At 42.0% G+C, this 22,346-nt stretch overlaps 1 protein-coding gene across 1 annotated transcript; it reads left to right on the top strand.

Moving 5' to 3' along the window:
* Positions 1-3,119: 3,119 nt before the first annotated feature.
* On the top strand, positions 3,120-11,615 carry LOC124462028 (sarcoplasmic reticulum histidine-rich calcium-binding protein-like). The gene is made up of 3 exons (XM_047013424.1): positions 3,120-3,230; positions 5,278-5,792; positions 11,585-11,615. The coding sequence occupies exons 1-3, from the start codon at positions 3,120-3,122 to the stop codon at positions 11,613-11,615; spliced, it is 657 nt and encodes a 218-aa protein (XP_046869380.1).
* The last annotated feature ends 10,731 nt before the right edge of the window (positions 11,616-22,346 follow it).

Genomic DNA, 22,346 nt, shown 5'->3' with positions numbered 1-22,346 from the left:
AACCAAGCACGTGTATGTACCCTAATGCATGCATTTATATTTGCCTCTCCATGCTCTTAATTTATCTAATGAGGCCAATGCCCCTTTTTTGCATGCAATTATGCCCTCAAGCCCGGTTTCATTTACTCTTATACAGCCACTAATATTCATTATGAAAGGTATGAGGCGGTGGAGGAGAACGAATGGCCAGAGATGGTGGCGGATGTCGTGGGGCAAATGGCTCAACACGAAGGGAAAAGAATAGTAAGAATAGTGTGGGCGGGACAAACTAGATATAGGATTAGGATAGCTCAGGGGTAATTCGGGTATATCGGGAAAGGAGGGTATAATAAGTAGGATAATTAAATGTAAGTTAAAAAGATGCGGAACGGGCCAAAATAAAAAAAAAAAAATCAATGAAAAGATGCCCTAATCCGCCAACATTTAACGAAAAGATACTTAGTAATCGCCAACATTAGAAGATGCCAAATGGCCAATAAAAGATCGAGCTGAGTCCCAAAAAAAAAAAAAAAAACACAAAACACATGCAAAAAAAAACTACAAAGGCAAAACACAAAAAAATGCACGAATACGAAAATGAAATATCAAAGAAGCTAACTTCGGCTATGCCGAAGTTTATATACCCTTGCAGTATACTTGGCAATAATATTTTTCCTTTTTGAAATTTCTTTCCCTGCAACTCAATTCATCAATACACAAACAAAATATTATTTCTCTTTTTACCACAAGTTTTTCTTCTTCCATCATTTTCTAAGCAAAGCACGGCACGCATACACATACAGTTCATGTAGCGTTGCGTCTGTGTGTGTATGCGTGTGCTATGTTGATTTGATGATGGCAGTAGTAGGCAGCAAGCAGCGCTGCCGGCAGCGTTTGAACCGATTTATATTGACTGTAACTTGTGTTCTATTTATCGGATCAGATTCAAATTTTGGGATCTGAGATTTTATATCTATTACTATCATATTGGTAAATTTCATGGGGATACTCCAATTTTTGCAAAAATGTTTCTTCTAGAGCTATATGATATAGTGGTCCGATCCCAAAGATTTTCATACTTTATCTCACCCGGGTAAAAAAAAGCTCCCAAAAAAAATTTCATCCCGATAGCTCTTAAGATGGCTGAGTAAAACGCGTACGCACCGACGGACAGACGGACATGGCTATATCGACTTAGCTTCTCATGCTGATCAAGAATATATATACTTTATGGGGTCGGAAACGTCTCCTTCTGTGCGTTACAAACATCTGACCAATTTTATAATACCCTCTGCAAGGGTATAAAAATACACATACAGAAAACAAACACAAGGTACAAGGGACAGGTGAGGGCAAATCCCTCCCGAAGAAGGGGGGGAGTGTACAACAAACAAGCTACAAAGCCACAACAAACAAGATACAACAAACAGCCAGATACAAACGCAGCCAAGACACAAACTAAATACACGATATAAGACCAAGCACAGAATTGGTTGTATAAGAATAGAATTGGCGGTATAAGAGTGAAACCGGCTGTAAATGATCAAATGAAACAAGGCCGGCCGAACATGGCCGATCGAACCCCAAGCAACCGCTGGCAATTTCGTACAAGCGGGAAGATGCGTGGGAAACATAATACGATAAGTTCGGTCGTATAAGAGCCAATGAAAGAGGCCGGTCAAACATGGCCGATCGAACCCCACGCAACCGCTGGCGGTTTCGTACAAGCGGGAAGATGCGTGGGAGGCATAATGAATATTAGTGGCTGTATAAGAGTAAATGAAACCGGGCTTGAGGGCATAATTGCATGCAAAAAAGGGGCATTGGCCTCATTAGATAAATTAAGAGCATGGAGAGGCAAATATAAATGCATGCATTAGCCTATATACACGTGCGTCACACGTACACTATGCGTGAGTGACGGCAAGGGAGAATACCGGTGGCCAATGGGTCGCGATATGCCTACGTCACGCTCAGGAGAGCGAAAGCAGTTAGAATGCGAGCACCAAAAGAATTTCGTGAGCGAGAGAAAACAAAAGTGAGGGCCAAGCAAGCCCGAAAGACGGGTGCGGGGGACGCTTGGTACCGAAACGAAACCAAGTGAGGGCTATGCTTGTGAATCGGGGAGTAGGGGGGAAAGCATAGATCGAGAAGCAATAATGGTTTATGGATATGTGAGGGGAATATGCAAGCCGAATGGGGGGGGATGAGCCATGGGGGAAACCCTCTATCTAATGGATGCGAGATGCGTATGAAAGTGTATTTGCATGGGGAATTAAATAATGTAATATATTGAATTAATCAGGCTAATTATGTTTAAACGATAATTTAGTTAATACAATTAGTATATATGTATGTAAATAATAATATTGAGCAAATATGGGTGAAATTGGGTATGACGAGTGGATCAAAGGGAGCGACGGGCGACGGCAGCGCTGGCAGAGAAGCAGAGAGAGTCAACGGGATACGAAGGGCGGCCAATAGAAAGGCGACGCCAATGCGTGAAAGTGATGGAAGCACGTAGATACAAGGGAGCTAGACAAGGACAAGGGAATAAATGGGCGCTCAGCCACAAAGAAAGTGGACATATGCGCAAAGGATTTACGGGACTTTCACCACGCATAGCAACAAGTGGATGCGTGGGTGAAAGCAGAGGGCCGATGGAAATGTACCACCTGTATAGCGGTACTACACCAAGATATTCCTGAGGCCGTGGGAACTGCCTATATAAAGGCAACGCCCATCAAGCAAGGCATCAAGTCATCAAGTCGTGATCAAGTAACAAGTAATTAAGGCCTTACGAGTAATCTTAAGAAACTTATCAAGGAAACACAAGGAGCAACAGAAAAACTAAGAACTATACAGGCCTTACGAGTAACCTGTACAGTTTCATCTGATAGTAACAAGTCCTTAAATAAGGATAACAAACACCGTACCCAAGCTAGAGTAAATTGGAGAGAAGCTAAGCAATCTCCAGGAGTATCCAAAGTCAGTGGTAGGCAGTAGGATACTGCCGAAATTCCAGGATCTATATATCCTGACGAGTACCAATTTCTGAGGAACATCCTGCTTCGTGATAACAGCTACGGGATTCGTCCCAAAGCCTTAAAGCAAAAGCATTCTCAACGAACCTAGCAAAAATGGTGCAGAGGTGTGTAGCGCAAATCAAGCACACTCTACAGATCGAGACAGTAACCAGCAACGGCTACAGAAGCAAGAAGAAGACAAGAAAGGACGACGAGGGATTCGAAGTGACTCACCAACGCTGTCCAAGCCCAGAACTACCATCGAGAAACCGTCATATCCAACCGAGTCCACTAACGATTTGAATAAACATACAATTAAGCATTAGCAAATGAAATCAAACGTGTTTTAATTTCACCGGGGCACAAAATAAATTTGTTGTGCCGAACCTAGCCCAAGAGATATTGTAAATATCCCGAAGGACAAAAAAGGATCGTTACAACTGGCGACCAACGTGGGGCAAATGGCTCAACACGAAGGGCCAAGAATAGTAAGGATAGTGTGGGCGGGACAAACTAGATATAGGATTAGGATAGCTCAGGGGGTAATTCGGGTATATCGGGAAAGGAGGGTATAATAAGTAGGATAATTAGATGTTAGTTAAAAAGATGCGGAACGGGCCAAAATAATCCGCCAACATTTAACGAAAAGATACTTAGTAATCGCCAACATTAGAAGATGCCAAATGGCCAATAAAAGATGCGAGCTGAGTCCCAAAAAAAAAAAAAAAAAAACACAAAACAAGCAAAACACATGCAAAAAAAAAAACTACAAAGGCAAAACACAAAAAAATGCACGAATACGAAAATGAAAAAATACACATACAGAAAACAAACACAAGGTACAAGGGACAGGGGAGGGCAAATCCCTCCCGAAGAAGGGGGGGAGTGTGAGGAAAATTATGTAGACAAGAATAATGTCCCACACAACAAACAAGCTACAACAAACAAGCTACAAAGCCACAACAAACAAGATACAACAAACAGCCAGATACAAACGCAGCCAAGACACAAACTAAATACACGATATAAGACCAAGCACAGAATTGGTTGTATAAGAATAGAATTGGCGGTATAAGAGTGAAACCGGCTGTAAATGATCAAATGAAACAACGCCGGCCGAACATGGCCGATCGAACCCCACGCAACCGCTGGTAATTTCGTACAAGCGGGAAGATGCGTGGGAAACATAATACGATAAGTTCGGTCGTATAAGAGCCAATGAAAGAGGCCGGTCGAACATGGCCGATCGAACCCCACGCAACCGCTGGCGATTTCGTAGGCACGTCACTATAACCTAAGGAGGAGAGAGTGGAGACCAACAATTGGAACCACAGTATGGGCAAAAGAACACCATCTCTCGAATGCGGCCGAAGGATTTGCAGCAAAGTTGGCACCAAGATTTGGAGGCCCTTATGAAGTGACAGGTTTTTTGTCTCCAGTTATATGTAAATTACGGCACAAAGAAACAGGAAAAACCAGGCAAGCACATATCAGCCAGATGAAACAACAAATAAGTGAACAGACAGATGTCAATAAACTAGATGAACAATGAGTATGGACGACTCTGATGACATGGCAGCGAGAAATCTGCACAGACCGGCAGACCGGGCAGAAATCTCAAAAACATGACACAGAGCCAAAAATATCAAAAAATAACAAAGAAAAAGAAATCACAAAGTGCGTCGAAATCATATGAATAAGAACAAGCAGAATAGCAAAGTCGCAAACCATATACCGGAACGAGATAAATATATGCGGATATCTTATATATACAGGCAAATAAGCATGAGCAAATAGAAAATAGCAAAAAAAAAAGGTTAAAACAAAAAAAAAACGATCACACAATCAAAGAGAGCCAATGCATACACATGCGCACGATATTACACATGTAATGAGTGCACAAAGAGAAAAAAAAAAAAAAAAGGGAAAGAGAGGGGAACACACATACACATGCGCATGAGATTGAGCATGTAATCGTGCAGCATCGCGACATACACATACATGCGCGCGTTAATACATTAGTATTAGTGAAACATCGCAGGGGCATTAAAATATTCGCATCGATAGTTAGAATAGAGAATCCAAGTTTTTGAATAACGGTAAAAATTTAACAAATATCAAAGATGCGAGGTTTCCTGCATGCAAGAATCCTAGTCATGAAACACTTAAAGTCGAAAGCTCGGAGAGTAAGGACCAAAAAAAAAAAAAAAAAAAAAACAACCAACCAACATGAATGTTCACCAAGTGAATAATGGCCAAGATGAAGGCGTAGTTCGAGGTGGTGCGGCACCGGGGGCCCATAGGGCAGGCCGGTGACTGGCATTGGTCCGATGAGGAGTCCGACGACGATGAGCCGGATATGATAGATCCGGCAATCGCCGCCTCCTCGGACGAGGAGAACGATGAGGACGGAGATGATAGTGGCTACGGGACAGAGGAGAGCGAAGCCGAGTCGGTGGTGAACCAGGGCCACCAGGAGGAGGATGATGATGAAGAAATGTGGAGAGAGCTGGACGAGGCGATACGTATGATGGATGACGAAGCGGCGGGAGATGCGAGCAGCGGCCGAAGTAGCCCAGAGGAGTATGCGCCATGGGAACAAAATGAGATCCATGAGCCTCCAGCAAGATTGTGGGAGCCAGCGCGGCCATCAACGCCGTTTCGTATGGTGGACTCAATGTCAGAGGCCAGCGAAACGGCGGAGATGGCCGTGGCTGATGAAGGTGCGGCTGATGGAGTAGCCAGCACCGAGCCGGAGGGGACGGATTGGGAGGCAGAAAGGGCTATGTTGGAGAACCAACAATGGATGAGTTGGTGGCGTCAGCAGATCCTGCAGCAGCAGGAGGCTGAGAGGGATCTGCTGGCATGGGAAAGACACCAGCAGGAAGAGGAACAGCTTACAAGGGCCAGGGAAAGGCTGACGGAGGCGACAAGGCAACAGCAACAATATCAACAGCAACAGCAACAATATCAACAGCAGCAGCAACAATATCAACAGCAACAGCAACAATATCAACAGCAACAGCAACAATATCAACAGCAACAGCAACAACAGCAGCAGCAACAGCAGCAACAGCAACAACAGCAGCAGCAACAATATCAACAGCAACAGCAACAACAGCAGGAGCAACAATATCAACAGCAACAGCAACAACAGCAGCAGGAACAGCAACAACAGCAGCAGCAACAATATCAACAGCAACAGCAACAACAGCAGCAGCAACAGCAACAACAGCAGCAGCAACAGCAACAACAACAACTGCTCGAATGCCAAGAGTGCCCATGGGTGTGGCCAAGACCGGCATTGAATAGACAAATGTCTGCACCCATAGGGCACAACGACAGTGCTCGGCCCATATTGGCCAGGCAAATATCATGCCCAGTGCCATACGGGCATGAAAGGTATGAGGCGGTGGAGGAGAACGAATGGCCAGAGATGGTGGCGGATGTCGTGGGGCAAATGGCTCAACACGAAGGGCCAAGAATAGTAAGGATAGTGTGGGCGGGACAAACTAGATATAGGATTAGGATAGCTCAGGGGGTAATTCGGGTATATCGGGAAAGGAGGGTATAATAAGTAGGATAATTAGATGTAAGTTAAAAAGATGCGGAACGGGCCAAAATAAAAAAAAAAAAAAAACAATGAAAAGATGCCCTAATCCGCCAACATTTAACGAAAAGATACTCAGTAATCGCCAACATTAGAAGATGCCAAATGGCCAATAAAAGATGCGAGCTGAGTCCCAAAAAAAAAAAAAAACAAAACAAGCAAAACACATGCAAAAAAATAACTACAAAGGCAAAACACAAAAAAATGCACGAATACGAAAATGAAAAATACACATACAGAAAACAAACACAAGGTAGAAGGACAGGTGAGGGCAAATCCCTCCCGAAGAAGGGGGGGAGTGTACAACAAACAAGCTACAAAGCCACAACAAACAAGATACAACAAACAGCCAGATACAAACGCAGCCAAGACACAAACTAAATACACGATATAAGACCAAGCACAGAATTGGTTGTATAAGAATAGAATTGGCGGTATAAGAGTGAAACCGGCTGTAAATGATCAAATGAAACAAGGCCGGCCGAACATGGCCGATCGAACCCCAAGCAACCGCTGGCAATTTCGTACAAGCGGGAAGATGCGTGGGAAACATAATACGATAAGTTCGGTCGTATAAGAGCCAATGAAAGAGGCCGGTCAAACATGGCCGATCGAACCCCACGCAACCGCTGGCGGTTTCTTACAAGCGGGAAGATGCGTGGGAGGCATAATGAATATTAGTGGCTGTATAAGAGTAAATGAAACCGGGCTTGAGGGCATAATTGCATGCAAAAAAGGGCATTGGCCTCATTAGATAAATTAAGAGCATGGAGAGGCAAATATAAATGCATGCATTAGCCTATATACACGTGCGTCACACGTACACTATGCGTGAGTGACGGCAAGGGAGAATACCGGTGGCCAATGGGTCGCGATATGCCTACGTCACGCTCAGGAGAGCGAAAGCAATTAGAATGCGAGCACCAAAAGAATTTCGTGAGCGAGAGAAAACAAAAGTGAGGGCCAAGCAAGCCCGAAAGACGGGTGCGGGGGACGCTTGGTACCGAAACGAAACCAAGTGAGGGCTATGCTTGTGAATCGGGGAGTAGGGGGGAAAGCATAGATCCGAGAAGCAATAATGGTTTATGGATATGTGAGGGGAATATGCAAGCCGAATGGGGGGGGATGAGCCATGGGGGAAACCCTCTATCTAATGGATGCGAGATGCGTATGAAAGTGTATTTGCATGGGGAATTAAATAATGTAATATATTGAATTAATCAGGCTAATTATGTTTAAACGATAATTTAGTTAATACAATTAGTATATATGTATGTAAATAATAATATTGAGCAAATATGGGTGAAATTGGGTTATGACGAGTGGATCAAAGGGAGCGACGGGCGACGGCAGCGCTGGCAGAGAAAGCAGAGAGAGTCAACGGGATACGAAGGGCGGCCAATAGAAAGGCGACGCCAATGCGTGAAAGTGATGGAAGCACGTAGATACAAGGGAGCTAGACAAGGACAAGGGAATAAATGGGCGCTCAGCCACAAAGAAAGTGGACATATGCGCAAAGGATTTACGGGACTTTCACCACGCATAGCAACAAGTGGATGCGTGGGTGAAAGCAGAGGGCCGATGGAAATGTACCAGCTGTATAGCGGTACTACACCAAGATATTCCTGAGGCCGTGGGAACTGCCTATATAAAGGCAACGCCCATCAAGCAAGGCATCAAGTCATCAAGTCGTGATCAAGTAACAAGTAATTAAGGCCTTACGAGTAATCTTAAGAAACTTATCAAGGAAACACAAGGAGCAACAGAAAAACTAAGAACTATACAGGCCTTACGAGTAACCTGTACAGTTTCATCTGATAGTAACAAGTCCTTAAATAAGGATAACAAACACCGTACCCAAGCTAGAGTAAATTGGAGAGAAGCTAAGCAATCTCCAGGAGTATCCAAAGTCAGTGGTAGGCACGAGGATATGTCCTACTGCCGAAATTCCAGGATCTATATATCCTGACGAGTACCAATTTCTGAGGAACATCCTGCTTCGTGATAACAGCTACGGGATTCGTCCCAAAGCCTTAAAGCAAAAGCATTCTCAACGAACCTAGCAAAAAGGGTGCAGAGGTGTGTAGCGCAAATCAAGCACACTATACAGATCGAGACAGTAACCAACGGTAAGCAACGGCTACAGAAGCAAGAAGAAGACAAGAAAGAACGAGGAGGGATTCGAAGTGTCTCACCAACGCTGTCCAAGCCCCGAACTACCATCGAGAAACCTTCATATCCAACCGAGTCCACTAACGATTTGAATAAACATACAATTAAGCATTAGCAAATGAAATCAAACGTGTTTTAATTTCACCGGGGCACAAAATAAATTTGTTGTGCCGAACCTAGCCCAAGAGATATTATAAATATCCCGAAGGACAAAAAAGGATCGTTACAACTGGCGCCCAACGTGGGGCAAATGGCTCAACACGAAGGGCCAAGAATAGTAAGGATAGTGTGGGCGGGACAAACTAGATATAGGATTAGGATAGCTCAGGGGGTAATTCGGATATATCGGGAAAGGAGGGTATAATAAGTAGGATAATTAGATGTAAGTTAAAAAATGCGGAACGGGCCAAAATAAAAAAAAAAAACAATGAAAAGATGCCCTAATCCGCCAACATTTAACGAAAAGATACTCAGTAATCGCCAACATTAGAAGATGCCAAATGGCCAATAAAAGATGCGAGCTGAGTCCCAAAAAAAAAGGAGGGCAAATCCCTCCCGAAGAAGGGGGGGAGTGTGAGGAACATTATATAGACAAGAATAATGTCCCACACAACAAACAAGCTACAACAAACAAGCTACAAAGCCACAACAAACAAGATACAACAAACAGCCAGATACAAACGCAGCCAAGACACAAACTAAATACACGATATAAGACCAAGCACAGAATTGGTTGTATAAGAATAGAATTGGCGGTATAAGAGTGAAACCGGCTGTAAATGATCAAATGAAACAAGGCCGGCCGAACATGGCCGATCGAACCCCACGCAACCGCTGGCAATTTCGTACAAGCGGGAAGATGCATGGGAAACATAATACGATAAGTTCGGTCGTATAAGAGCCAATGAAAAAGGCCGGTCGAACATGGCCGATCGAACCCCACGCAACCGCTGGCGATTTCGTAGGCACGTCACTATAACCTAAGGAGGAGGGAGTGGAGACCAACAATTGGAACCACAGTATGGGCAAAAGAACACCATCTCTCGAATGCGGCCGAAGGATTTGCAGCAAAGTTGGCACCAAGATTTGGAGGCCCTTATGAAGTGACAGGTTTTTTGTCTCCAGTTATATGTAAATTACGGCACAAAGAAACAGGAAAAACCAGGCAAGCACATATCAGCCAGATGAAACAACAAATAAGTGAACAGACAGATGTCAATAAACTAGATGAACAATGAGTATGGACGACTCTGATGACATGGCAGCGAGAAATCTGCACAGACCGGCAGACCGGGCAGAAATCTCAAAAACATGACACAGAGCCAAAAATATCAAAGTGCATCGAAATCGTAAAAAAATCACATAACAAAGAAAAAGAAATCACAAAGTGCGTCGAAATCATATGAATAAGAACAAGCAGAATAGCAAAGTCGCAAACCATATACCGGAACAAGATAAATATATGCGGATATCATATATATACAGGCAAATATGCATGAACAAATAGAAAATAGCAAATAAAAAAAAAAATGAAGTAAGTAAGTCGTCTCGCCGACTTGGGTATACCATACACCAGGTGAAACAAATATTTAAAATTTCGAAAACCAAATGTATGTCTACTAAATTGTTTTAATATGCCTCATACCATTTGCTATCTCGCTCACTCTACAAGCACTCTAGCGCCGCCACTAGCCAACGGCCAATTCTGCCCTTATGGATCGCGTAGCAAAATACGTTCATACGTATATTTTGTATGCTTCTAGTCCGATGTCAATCAAATTTGGTAGTTTGGTAGAAATAGATAAGACTTATTAGTTTGCCAAATTTGATCGCGATGGTCAAAAAATTGCAAGAGCTAATCGGTTTTTTCTAAATTATGGAGGCGGAAGTGGGCGTGGCAATATATTAAAATATATGTATTCTGCGCGCATACTAAGCCAATATACATACTAAATTTGGTGAGTTTAGCTTTGTTAGTTTTCGAGAAAATCAGTTTTGTTTAATTTTCGGGGGCGGAAATGGGCGTGGCAAAATTTTTAAATAGTCAATATCTGCGCGTCTATTAAGCTAGCTTGCATACCAAATTTAATATCGGTAGCTTTCATAGTTTTTAAGAAAATCTGAGTTATGTAAATTCCGGGGGCGGAAGGGGGCGTGGCAAAAAGTTGGAACAATTATTTTCTGCGCGCTAACTAAACGAGTATATAAACCAAATTTGATGTTTCTATCTGCTATACTTTTTAACAAAAACAGTTTTATGTGAATTCTGGGGGCGGAGGGGGCGTGGCAAAAATTTGAAACAAACTCGATAAGCGTACATACTACACGAGACTGCATACCAAATTTGGTGGCTCTAGCTCTTATAGTCTCCGAGATCTAGGTGTTCATACGGACGGACGAACGGACAGACGGACATGGCTAGATCGACTCGGTTTTTGATCCTGATCAAGAATATATATACTTTGTGGGGTCGGAGATGCTTCATTCTGCCTGTTACATACATTTTGGCGACTTTAATATACCATTTCACCCTATGGGTGTATGGTATAAAAAGGTAAAACAAAAAAAAAACGATCACACAATCAAAGAGAGCCAATGCATACACATGCGCACGATATTACACATGTAATGGGATGAGTGCACAAAGAGAAAAAAAAAAAAAAAAGGGAAAGAGAGGGGCGCGTTAATACATTAGTATTAGTGAAACATCGCAGGGGCATTAAAATATTCGGCATCGATAGTTAGAATAGAGAATCCAAGTTTTTGAATAACGGTAAAAATTTAACAAATATCAAAGATGCGAGGTTTCCTGCATGCAAGAATCCTAGTCATGAAACACTTAAAGTCGAAAGCTCGGAGAGTAAGGACCAAAAAAAAAAAAAAAAACAACCAACCAACATGAATGTTCACCAAGTGAATAATGGCCAAGATGAAGGCGTAGTTCGAGGTGGCGCGGCACCGGGGGCCCATAGGGCAGGCGGTGACTGGCATTGGTCCGATGAGGAGTCCGACGACGATGAGCCGGATATGATAGATCCGGCAATCGCCGCCTCCTCGGACGAGGAGAACGATGAGGACGGAGATGATAGTGGCTACGGGACAGAGGAGAGCGAAGCCGAGTCGGCGGTGAACCAGGGCCACCAGGAGGAGGATGATGATGAAGAAATGTGGAGAGAGCTGGACGAGGCGATACGTATGATGGATGACGAAACGGCGGGAGATGCGAGCAGCGGCCGAAGTAGCCCAGAGGAGTATGCGCCATGGGAACAAAATGAGATCCATGAGCCTCCGGCAAGATTGTGGGAGCCAGCGCGGCCACCAACGCCGTTTCGTATGGTGGACTCAATGTCAGAGGCCAGCGAAACGGCGGAGATGGCCGTGGCTGATGAAGGTGCGGCTGATGGAGTAGCCAGCACCGAGCCGGAGGGGACGGATTGGGAAGCAGAAAGGGCTATGTTGGAGAACCAGCAATGGATGAGTTGGTGGCGTCAGCAGATCCTGCAGCAGCAGGAGGCTGAGACGGATCTGCTGGCATGGGAAAGACACCAGCAGGAAGACGAACAGCTTGCAAGGGCCAGGGAAAGGCTGGCGGAGGCGACAAGGCAACAGCAACAATATCAACAGCAACAGCAACAACAGCAGCAGCAACAGCAACATCAGCAGCAGCAACAATATCAACAGCAACAGCAACAATATCAACAGCAACAGCAACAATATCAACAGCAACAGCAACAACAGCAACAACAGCAGCAGCAACAGGAACAACAGCAGCAGCAACAATATCAACAGCAACAGCAACAACAGCAGGAGCAACAATATCAACAGCAACAGCAACAACAGCAGCAGGAACAGCAACAACAGCAGCAGCAACAATATCAACAGCAACAGCAACAACAGCAGCAGCAACAGCAACAACAGCAGCAGCAACAATATCAACAGCAACAGCAACAACAGCAGGAGCAACAATATCAACAGCAACAGCAACAACAGCAGCAGGAACAGCAACAACAGCAGCAGCAACAATATCAACAGCAACAGCAACAACAGCAGCAGCAACAGGAACAACAGCAGCAGCAACAATATCAACAGCAACAGCAACAATATCAACAGCAACAGCAACAATATCAACAGCAACAGCAACAATATCAACAGCAACAGCAACAACAGCAGCAGCAACAGGAACAACTGCAGCAGCAACAATATCAACAGCAACAGCAACAACAGCAGGAGCAACAATATCAACAGCAACAGCAACAACAGCAGCAGCAACAGCAACAACAACAACTGCTCGAATGCCAAGAGTGCCCATGGGTGTGGCCAAGACCGGCATTGAATAGACAAATGTCTGCACCCATAGGGCACAACGACAGTGCTCGGCCCATATTGGCCAGGCAAATATCATGCCCAGTGCCATACGGGCATGAAAGGTATGAGGCGGTGGAGGAGAACGAATGGCCAGAGATGGTGGCGGATGTCGTGGGGCAAATGGCTCAACACGAAGGGCCAAGAATAGTAAGGATAGTGTGGGCGGGACAAACTAGATATAGGATTAGGATAGCTCAGGGGGTAATTCGGGTATATCGGGAAAGGAGGGTATAATAAGTAGGATAATTAGATGTAAGTTGGAAAAAAAGATGCGGAACGGGCCAAGAAGAAAAAAAAAAAAGGGGAACAAACAATGAAAAGATGCCCTAATCCGCCAACATTTAACGAAAAGATACTCAGTAATCGCCAACATTAGAAGATGCCAAATGGCCAATAAAAGATGCGAGCTGAGTCCCAAAGAAAAAAAAAACACAAAACAAGCAAAACACATGCAAAAAAAACTACAAAGGCAAAACATAAAAATGCACGAATACGAAAATGAAAAATACACATGCAGAAAACAAACACAAGGTACAAGGGACAGGGGAGGGCAAATCCCTCCCGAAGAAGGGGGGGAGTGTGAGGAACATTATATACACAAGAATAATGTCCCACACAACAAACAAGCTACAACAAACAAGATACAAACAGCCAGATACAAACGCAGCCAAGACACAAACTAAAGTACACGATATAAGACCAAGCACAGAATTGGTTGTATAAGAATAGAATTGGCGGTATAAGAGTGAAACCGGCTGTAAATGATCAAATGAAACAAGGCCGGCCGAACATGGCCGATCGAACCCCACGCAACCGCTGGCAATTTCGTACAAGCGGGAAGATGGGTGGGAAACATAATACGATAAGTTCGGTCGTATAAGAGCCAATGAAAGAGGCCGGTCGAACATGGCCGATCGAACCCCACGCAACCGCTGGCGATTTCGTACAAGCGGGAAGATGCGTGGGAGGCATAATGAATATTAGTGGCTGTATAAGAGTAAATGAAACCGGGCTTGAGGGCATAATTGCATGCAAAAAAGGGGCATTGGTCTCATTAGTTAAATTAAGAGCATGGAGAGGCAAATATAAATGCATGCATTAGCGTACATACACGCACGTCACACGTACACTATGCGTGAGTGACGGCAAGGGAGAATACCGGTGGCCAATGGGTCGCGATATGCCTACGTCACGCTCAGGAGAGCGAAAGCAGTTAGAATGCGAGCACCAAAAGAATTTCGTGAGCGAGAGAAAACAAAAGTGAGGGCCAAGCAAGCCCGAAAGTCGGGTGCGGGGGACGCTTGGTACCGAAACGAAACCAAGTGAGGGCTATGCTTGTGAATCGGGGAGTAGGGGGGAAAGCATAGATCCGAGAAGCAATAATGGTTTATGGATATGTGAGGGGAATATGCAAGCCGAATGGGGGGGGATGAGCCATGGGGGAAACCCTCTATCTAATGGATGCGAGATGCGTATGAAAGTGTATTTGCATGGGGAATTAAATAATGTAATATATTGAATTAATCAGGCTAATTATGTTTAAACGATAATTTAGTTAATACAATTAGTATATATGTATGTAAATAATAATATTGAGCAAATATGGGTGAAATTGGGTATGACGAGTGGATCAAAGGGAGCGACGGGCGACGGCAGCGCTGGCAGAGAAAGCAGAGAGAGTCAACGGGATACGAAGGGCGGCCAATAGAAAGGCGACGCCAATGCGTGAAAGTGATGGAAGCACGTAGATACAAGGGAGCTAGACAAGGACAAGGGAATAAATGGGCGCTCAGCCACAAAGAAAGTGGACATATGCGCAAAGGATTTACGGGACTTTCACCACGCATAGCAACAAGAGGATGCGTGGGTGAAAGCAGAGGGCCGATGGAAATGTACCAGCTGTATAGCGGTACTACACCAAGATATTCCTGAGGCCGTGGGAACTGCCTATATAAAGGCAACGCCCATCAAGCAAGGCATCAAGTCATCAAGCCGTGATCAAGTAACAAGTAATTAAGGCCTTACGAGTAACCTTAAGAAACTTATCAAGGAAACACAAGGAGCAACAGAAAAACTAAGAACTATACAGGCCTTATGAGTAACCTGTACAGTTTCATCTGATAGTAACAAGTCCTTAAATAGGGATAACAAACACCGTACCCAAGCTAGAGTAAATTGGAGAGAAACTAAGCAATCTCCAGGAGTATCCAAAGTCAGTGGTAGGCACGAGGATATATCCTACTGCCGAAATTCCAGGATCTATATATCCTGACGAGTACCAATTTCTGAGGAACATCCTGCTTCGTGATAACAGCTACGGGATTCGTCCCAAAGCCTTAAAGCAAAAGCATTCTCAACGAACCTAGCGAAAAGGGTGCAGAGGTGTGTAGCGCAAATCAAGCACACTATACAGATCGAGACAGTAACCAGCAACGGCTACAGAAGCAAGAAGAAGACAAGAAAGGACGACGAGGGATTCGAAGTGACTCACCAACGCTGTCCAAGCCCAGAACTACCATCGAGAAACCGTCATATCCGACCGAGTCCACTAACGATTTGAATAAACATACAATTAAGCATTAGCAAATGAAATCAAACGTGTTTTAATTTCACCGGGGCACAAAATAAATTTGTTGTGCCGAACCTAGCCCAAGAGATATTGTAAATATCCCGAAGGACAAAAAAGGATCGTTACAATCTCCCAGAACAACGAGCAAGTCTTTGTCAGAGAGATAAGAGGAAATAAGTTGAATAGCTTCCAAATGGTGAGTGTATACTGCCAAGTCGGACTGTGGTGGAATATACGAACAAGAAAAAGAATTAAACGAAATTTTAACACAAACAAATTCAATCTCCCGATTGGAGGACTGGACAATTTCAGACGAGAACGCTGAGTCAACAGCGATCAAAACGCCACCACCATTACGGATAGTCCCATCATGTCTATAAATTAAATATTTTGAGGGGAAAATTGAAGCATCGGCAATATCAGGCTTCAGCCAAGTCTCAGTAAAGGCAAGAATATGAAAGTCAAAAGCTAGACTATCTACATAGAGTTTAGACAGTTTAGTCTTTAGTCCCCGTACTTTCTGATAGGCCAGAGTTAGGGACGAAATTAGTTTTTTGACTCGCCAACAGGTACTGACGAGCCGGAAGGAACGTTATTCACAGAGGCAGGTAACAAGCTAATCGGAGGCCGATCCTTCTTTTTTATTGTATACTCTTTTACAACAGGGTGTTCCGGCCAAAAATCTTTATGACATATTTGGCCATCATGAAAAACAGAACTTTTCCACAGCAATGTTTGGTGCTTGAACTTTGCCCTGGATGTAGGCTATGACTTCTTCAGAAGTAGTATTGGGATCAAACCTCGAAATCAAAAATTTGCTTTTTGGGTGGAACTACAACAAGGGAACTAGGAGTACTAGGCACAGCAGTAGCGTCTACAGCAGACGCAGCAGCAGCTGAAGCAGCCAGCACTTACTAGCTCCTCTTGTAACTACTTTATTGGCAATATTCCTGGAAACGGATATTTGCCCGGACGGTTCGGAAACTACAACCGATATCGTGTTAGTAGGTGGGAGATACTGTCTCCAGGGGAAATGGGAAGAGACTCCACACCTGCCAAAGCCGGACTCCTAAACGATATCAGCTGCTGTGCATTTGCTGACATAGGGTCAAAGTCGAAAGCCAGAACTGGTAGAGACGAATGTGCCGACGGACTGAGGGACGCGCCCTGAAACCTGGCCCTCTTTCGCGTCGGAGATTCAATCAAAAGTTTAGAACTTCTGAATTGAACCTCCATCGCCAAAAGCTCCTCTTGGAGCTTATGAACGCCAGCTGACAGGGTTTTAAATGCATCCCCAGTCCGTTTCATAAAACTTCGCATCACAGCCCCATTTAAGGCCGCCACCCTGTGCAATACACCTTGACTGTGTAACCAGCACAGCATTTAAAGTACATTACATTGCCACACAGCCAACAATAAAGAAAGTCTTCACTGGTCTTGTTGGGATTATTGCAATTATATTTGCAACAGACAGACATTATTAAATAATTGATTTATACAAAAACAAATTCTAAATCAATATGTAAATAAAATGGGAAAAATGTATATGTTAAGAGAGACGTATCCAAAGCAAGGCAAAAGCTAACTGCAATATGCAAATTAGAAAGAGAAAACAAAAAGAGAGAATAATTGTACTTATCTGTAATAAAACACACAACAACAAAAACTTGTCACCAGCGCGGAGTTAACGGCCGCGAGCGCGATCAAAAGAGAAACAAAAGAATAGAGAGCACCAACACCACACAAACAAAAACAAACTATGAACTGTAAATTGAGAGCGCGGGTGGGAGCAAAAAATAGAACGAAATCAAAAACTAAGCAGCGCAACAACAAAATTATATTTGCGTTTGTTAAAGTTTTGATAATAAATTTATATAAATGTTTGTAAATTTAACGCAAACTTCGCGATGAGTATAGCGATTTATTAAGAATTAGTAAGGCAATGAAATTAAATTGAATATTATAAATTAGCTTCACGAAAGAATGAAAGACAAAAATTAAGCGAGAGCGCAAAAAAAACACGACCGACTTTGATGTGTGACAATATGCAATGATCTTAAGAGCTTTCGGGCTTAAATTTTTCGGGGTTTTTTATTACTCGGGAAAAATAAAGTATGAAAGCCATCAGGATCGGACCACTATATCATATAGCTCTAGAAGAACTAGAAGAAACATTTTCATAAAAATTAGAGTATGCTATGAAATTTACATATGTGATAATATTGTGAGTGATCGGATAAATACAACAATATAACACAAGTTACAGTCAATATAATAATAGGCTCTGCTCCCAGCTCTACCGGCAGCGCTGCTTGCTGTCTACTACGTCTTTCGTCATCAACAGAGTACATGCATACACACACAGACGCAACGCTACATAAACTGTATGTATATGCGTGCTTTGCTTTGCTTTGGGAATGAGGGAAGAAGAAGAACAAATTGTAAAATAGAGAGTAAAATTGTTTTGTTTGTATATTGATGAATTGAGTTGCAGAAAACAAATTTTGAACATGTAAAATTATTGTTACCAAGGACTGCAAGGGTATATAAGGGTATATATTTTCCCTGTGATCTACTATTTTAACGCTATTAACGACATTAGCCGTTGGGTGGTCTATTTTGGATTCTTAAGAACCCATCTTTCTAGCAAAAAAAAATTTGTTTTTCTTGGTCGTTTAGACCTGTTTTCGATTATTGAGAAAAATGTTTAAAAAAATTTTTATGGATTCATGGATTTGTTTTTCTTTTATTCATATGTAACTTGAAAAAAACTTTTTTTGTTTTGAAAAGTATACATGCGTAGGCTTACAGCTTGAACAATGGTTTAATTAATTCTATGCCTACGCATGTTGTTTAGTAATAGCCTATTAAATGTTTGTTAGTAGTTGTACTGTGCAACAAGTGCAAACTCGTACATGCTTATCTTAATATTTAAATGAAATTTCAATTATTATTAGAGGCAGAAGAATTATTTACTCATTGCGTTTCTTCGCTCTCTGGCGAAGTTCGGCTGTGTTTTTCATTAAGCACTCTGTGTAATGCTGTCGGTCCTTGTCGTCAAGTTTTATGTGGAGGAGGTCCTGGAGGAGCTTCCTCTCGCGCCTTAGTCTGGCGTACTTTCCTCCTCTTGACTTCTTTTTGGTGTCTTCCTTCTGTTTTTCTTGGCGAGCCCGGTACTCAGCTATCGTGAGTGGGCGTGGTCCCTCGTTTGGACACACCTCTAATACCTCTTCGAGGAGGGCTGCGTCCCTTTGTACGGTACGTCAGGAAATCCAAGTCCTCTGGATGTGACGGTTCGGTGCTAGTCATCAGCACTGTTATTATTTTTTCTTTTTGATTGTAAATTTATATTTTTGTGTGTATGTGTGTGTGTTCTCTCTTTATTTTTTTTTTCTATTTTGTTTTTATTTAAAATATTTTTTTTTTATTCCATCAAGTAGAAATGGAAAGTACCGTCTGCATTAGTGTAGCAGCATATATTGGGCACACTCAACAAGAAGCACATTTGCATTCTTGTGTCTCCTTTTACTGGGAATCTTTCTTCAGTTTGTTCCGAGTATATGGTTCTTATTTGCACTAGAGTTAACGAGCTTTGAGGGGAGTGGCTCCTAAATACCTCAATTATATTTTCACTTAAGCCCGGGTTTCGTCTGGTAAATCTTTGAAAGTAGTTATCCATCGTTACCGTTTCTCATTTTCGTGCTTTTAAAAAAAAATTTTTTTTTTAACACACACACATACATACACAAAATTTTGTTGGTATTCGATGTCCTAGGTCCCTCGATGTCCTTAGTCCTGGGTCCTTCAATGTCCTTAGGCCTTGTCTTGGCCTATTGTCACGGTCGCCATGTAATGACCGGGTTCCACTTAAATTAAATTAATAAAGAACGAACACGTCAGTGTTGGTTGGTGGTAATATTCAGATTGATTTTTATTCCAATAATATTCTTTTGCTTAACCTATGTTGCATAGATATTCTTTAGGGCGCTTGCGTCAAAGTGCTTGGTCATCGTTCACACGCTAGCTTGGCCCTAGCTCATGTTACGCCTGTGCATTGCTGCTCATATGAATATATGTATGTGCATATATAAATGTACATACATATATGAACATGTTTAGCTGTATATTTATGTGAGTATGTTCATGTGAATATATATTAATGTATACATTGTAATAAACTCGGACACATGACGACAAAATCTCAAAAAAAATTGGGACATCCCGCCTTATATATGTATTAGCTAAAGAGAACTACACATATACATATATCAATAAAATAAAGTAGCAGTCTAACACTCCTGTTTTACACCCTGTAACTGTCGACATAGGTCAGCAAAACACAAAGGTTAGTGACACTGCGATCCTTTTGCTCAATAAAATGGAGGCAGAACGGATAAACCTACTCCCGCTGTTCCACCAGGACTATACCTCGATTTCCAACTAGAGTTACCCGAACCACTTGAATTATATTGAGAACGCGTGTGATAGACTTTAGAGAAGATGTTTAGTATGCATATGACTGCTCAATGGGATTCATAAACAACTAGCAAAAACAGCCTGTGGGGGGGTTCTTTGTGAACGTCATAGCTAGTATTTTCACCGCGTATTATATGTATGTCGGCTATCCATATTAACCGAATCCCTTGCCTGCATTTTTATTAGAGGAGAATACAAAAGAGTTACGGACATCACTTCTTGCAGGCGCTATATATGATAATTACGCTCCGCGTCTGTACCCACCCTACCATGAGCCTGCCAGCGAAAGTTATCGCAGACTCCCAAAACGAAAGCTAGGACTTCTTCTTCTACATCAGGGAACTAAAGAAATTAATGATTCACAATAAACTTAATATTTATTCAAACATTTCAAAATAATTAGCATCATCAAAAATTCTTTATTTTCAAAACAATGTTTAGCTAAATAGCTGAATCTCGGAACAAATCCGATTATATAGGTTGCAAATGTTGCATGTTGGTTCTTATTACTAATGATTACTCTACTACTTAATATTCATGATTTCCTAACTTTACTATAATTAAAGATTTTACATTAGTTCAAAAAAAAAATTAAAAAAGAAAAAAAAAAAAAATTGTACATTTATATGGCGTGATTACGCTAATATCCACACAAATTCAGTCTCTGCAAATATTTTGCTCTAGATATGTCCATTGACAATGTATTAAATGCTAATGCTCACCCGAATAAATTCAGTTCATCAGATAAATTTATAAAAATATAAGGAAAATTGGTTTTGATACACTTACAGCTTGTTAATTTTTCCCACGCAGAAAGATTTTTCGTTGTGTTGTTGTCGCTGTTGAAAATAGCATGGTTTACATATTCCAAATAGAGCTAAAGCATCATATTACATTTTAAATTTACATGCATACTCAAATTCTGAAAAATGAAAATTATTACCTAACGAAAATATACACTGCCATTGAATTCCATATCCTTTAAAATTGAACCATTTAGCCAACAACCAAAAAAAATGAAATTGAATGTAAACTTATCTTAAAATTGATTCTAAACTACTGGGGAGCCTTATGTTGACTCATTTCACTTAATCCTGGGTTTTTCGTCCGTTCCGAAGACGAATAAAAAATCTCCTTAGGCAAATTAAATGCCTTGGTTATACTTGAAAATAATTCCAAAATGCTCTTCTCTCATTTACATGATGTGTTGAGTGAGGTTAGGTTTTGTTCGTAGAAAGGTTAGATTGAATACTTCCTTCTACTGTTCATCCTTCATGCTTTAGGTTAGGTTACAATTGGGAAAAAGGTTAGGTTTCGTACATCCTTCTAGGTTTAGAATCCTACACGTGTGGCTGTTATGGTCTGGATTACATGTGAGACAGGATAAGCGAAAGTGCGATGTTGACAATTATAAATGTTGCAACATTCGAATTTCACTTTGCTTCGCTAACGCCGTATCCTTAATAACACTGTATAAGACACAAAACTATTTTGGTAATTTTCTCTTTTATTTACCCTTACTACAATCCGAGGCAAAAGTTAAATATATTTAACTCTCGGATTTCCACAATTGATCGTCGGTTCAAACCGTTGACTGACGCAAACAGTTCACTCACAAAAATTTTGAGACTGCTGGGGGCAAGTTTTCCGAAGACAGGTGTCTCAAAGAAATGTCAAGTAAGGCGAATTAATAGAAAAATTTCCAATACTTGATGGAAACTATTTCCGATGCTGTTAAAGAGAAAATGCATAAGTTAAATGTACAATAATTCGAGAATTATTGCAATGAAATTAACTTACATTAATCTCTTGAACACATACACACGCATAAACTTTTATTTTCGCACACGCGTAGGGGTTATGGTGCATTCCCCTATTGGGTTATTTAAAACTTTGGACATATACGTCCGATCAGTTGGAATTCACGTGGAGGAAAGAAAGAACACTTTTCCAAAAACCACGCTGTTCAATAAGTCTCTTTTGCCTTATTTTTCTTATTGTTTTATCCAAGCTCCATTTATAGAAAAATAATGTAAAGCAATGCAAAACAAACCGATCAGCTGTGTGGCGTTGCCACTTAGTTCATTCTTTTTCCAGCTGGTTATCTACATTTCGATTCTCACCACTTTAGCAAATATCGATAACAACA

The sequence above is a fragment of the Drosophila willistoni genome, unplaced genomic scaffold (genome assembly GCF_018902025.1).
Source record: "Drosophila willistoni isolate 14030-0811.24 unplaced genomic scaffold, UCI_dwil_1.1 Seg840, whole genome shotgun sequence".
In the NCBI taxonomy this organism is placed as follows: domain Eukaryota; kingdom Metazoa; phylum Arthropoda; class Insecta; order Diptera; family Drosophilidae; genus Drosophila; species Drosophila willistoni.
This window is presented reverse-complemented; position numbering and strand designations above follow the sequence as displayed.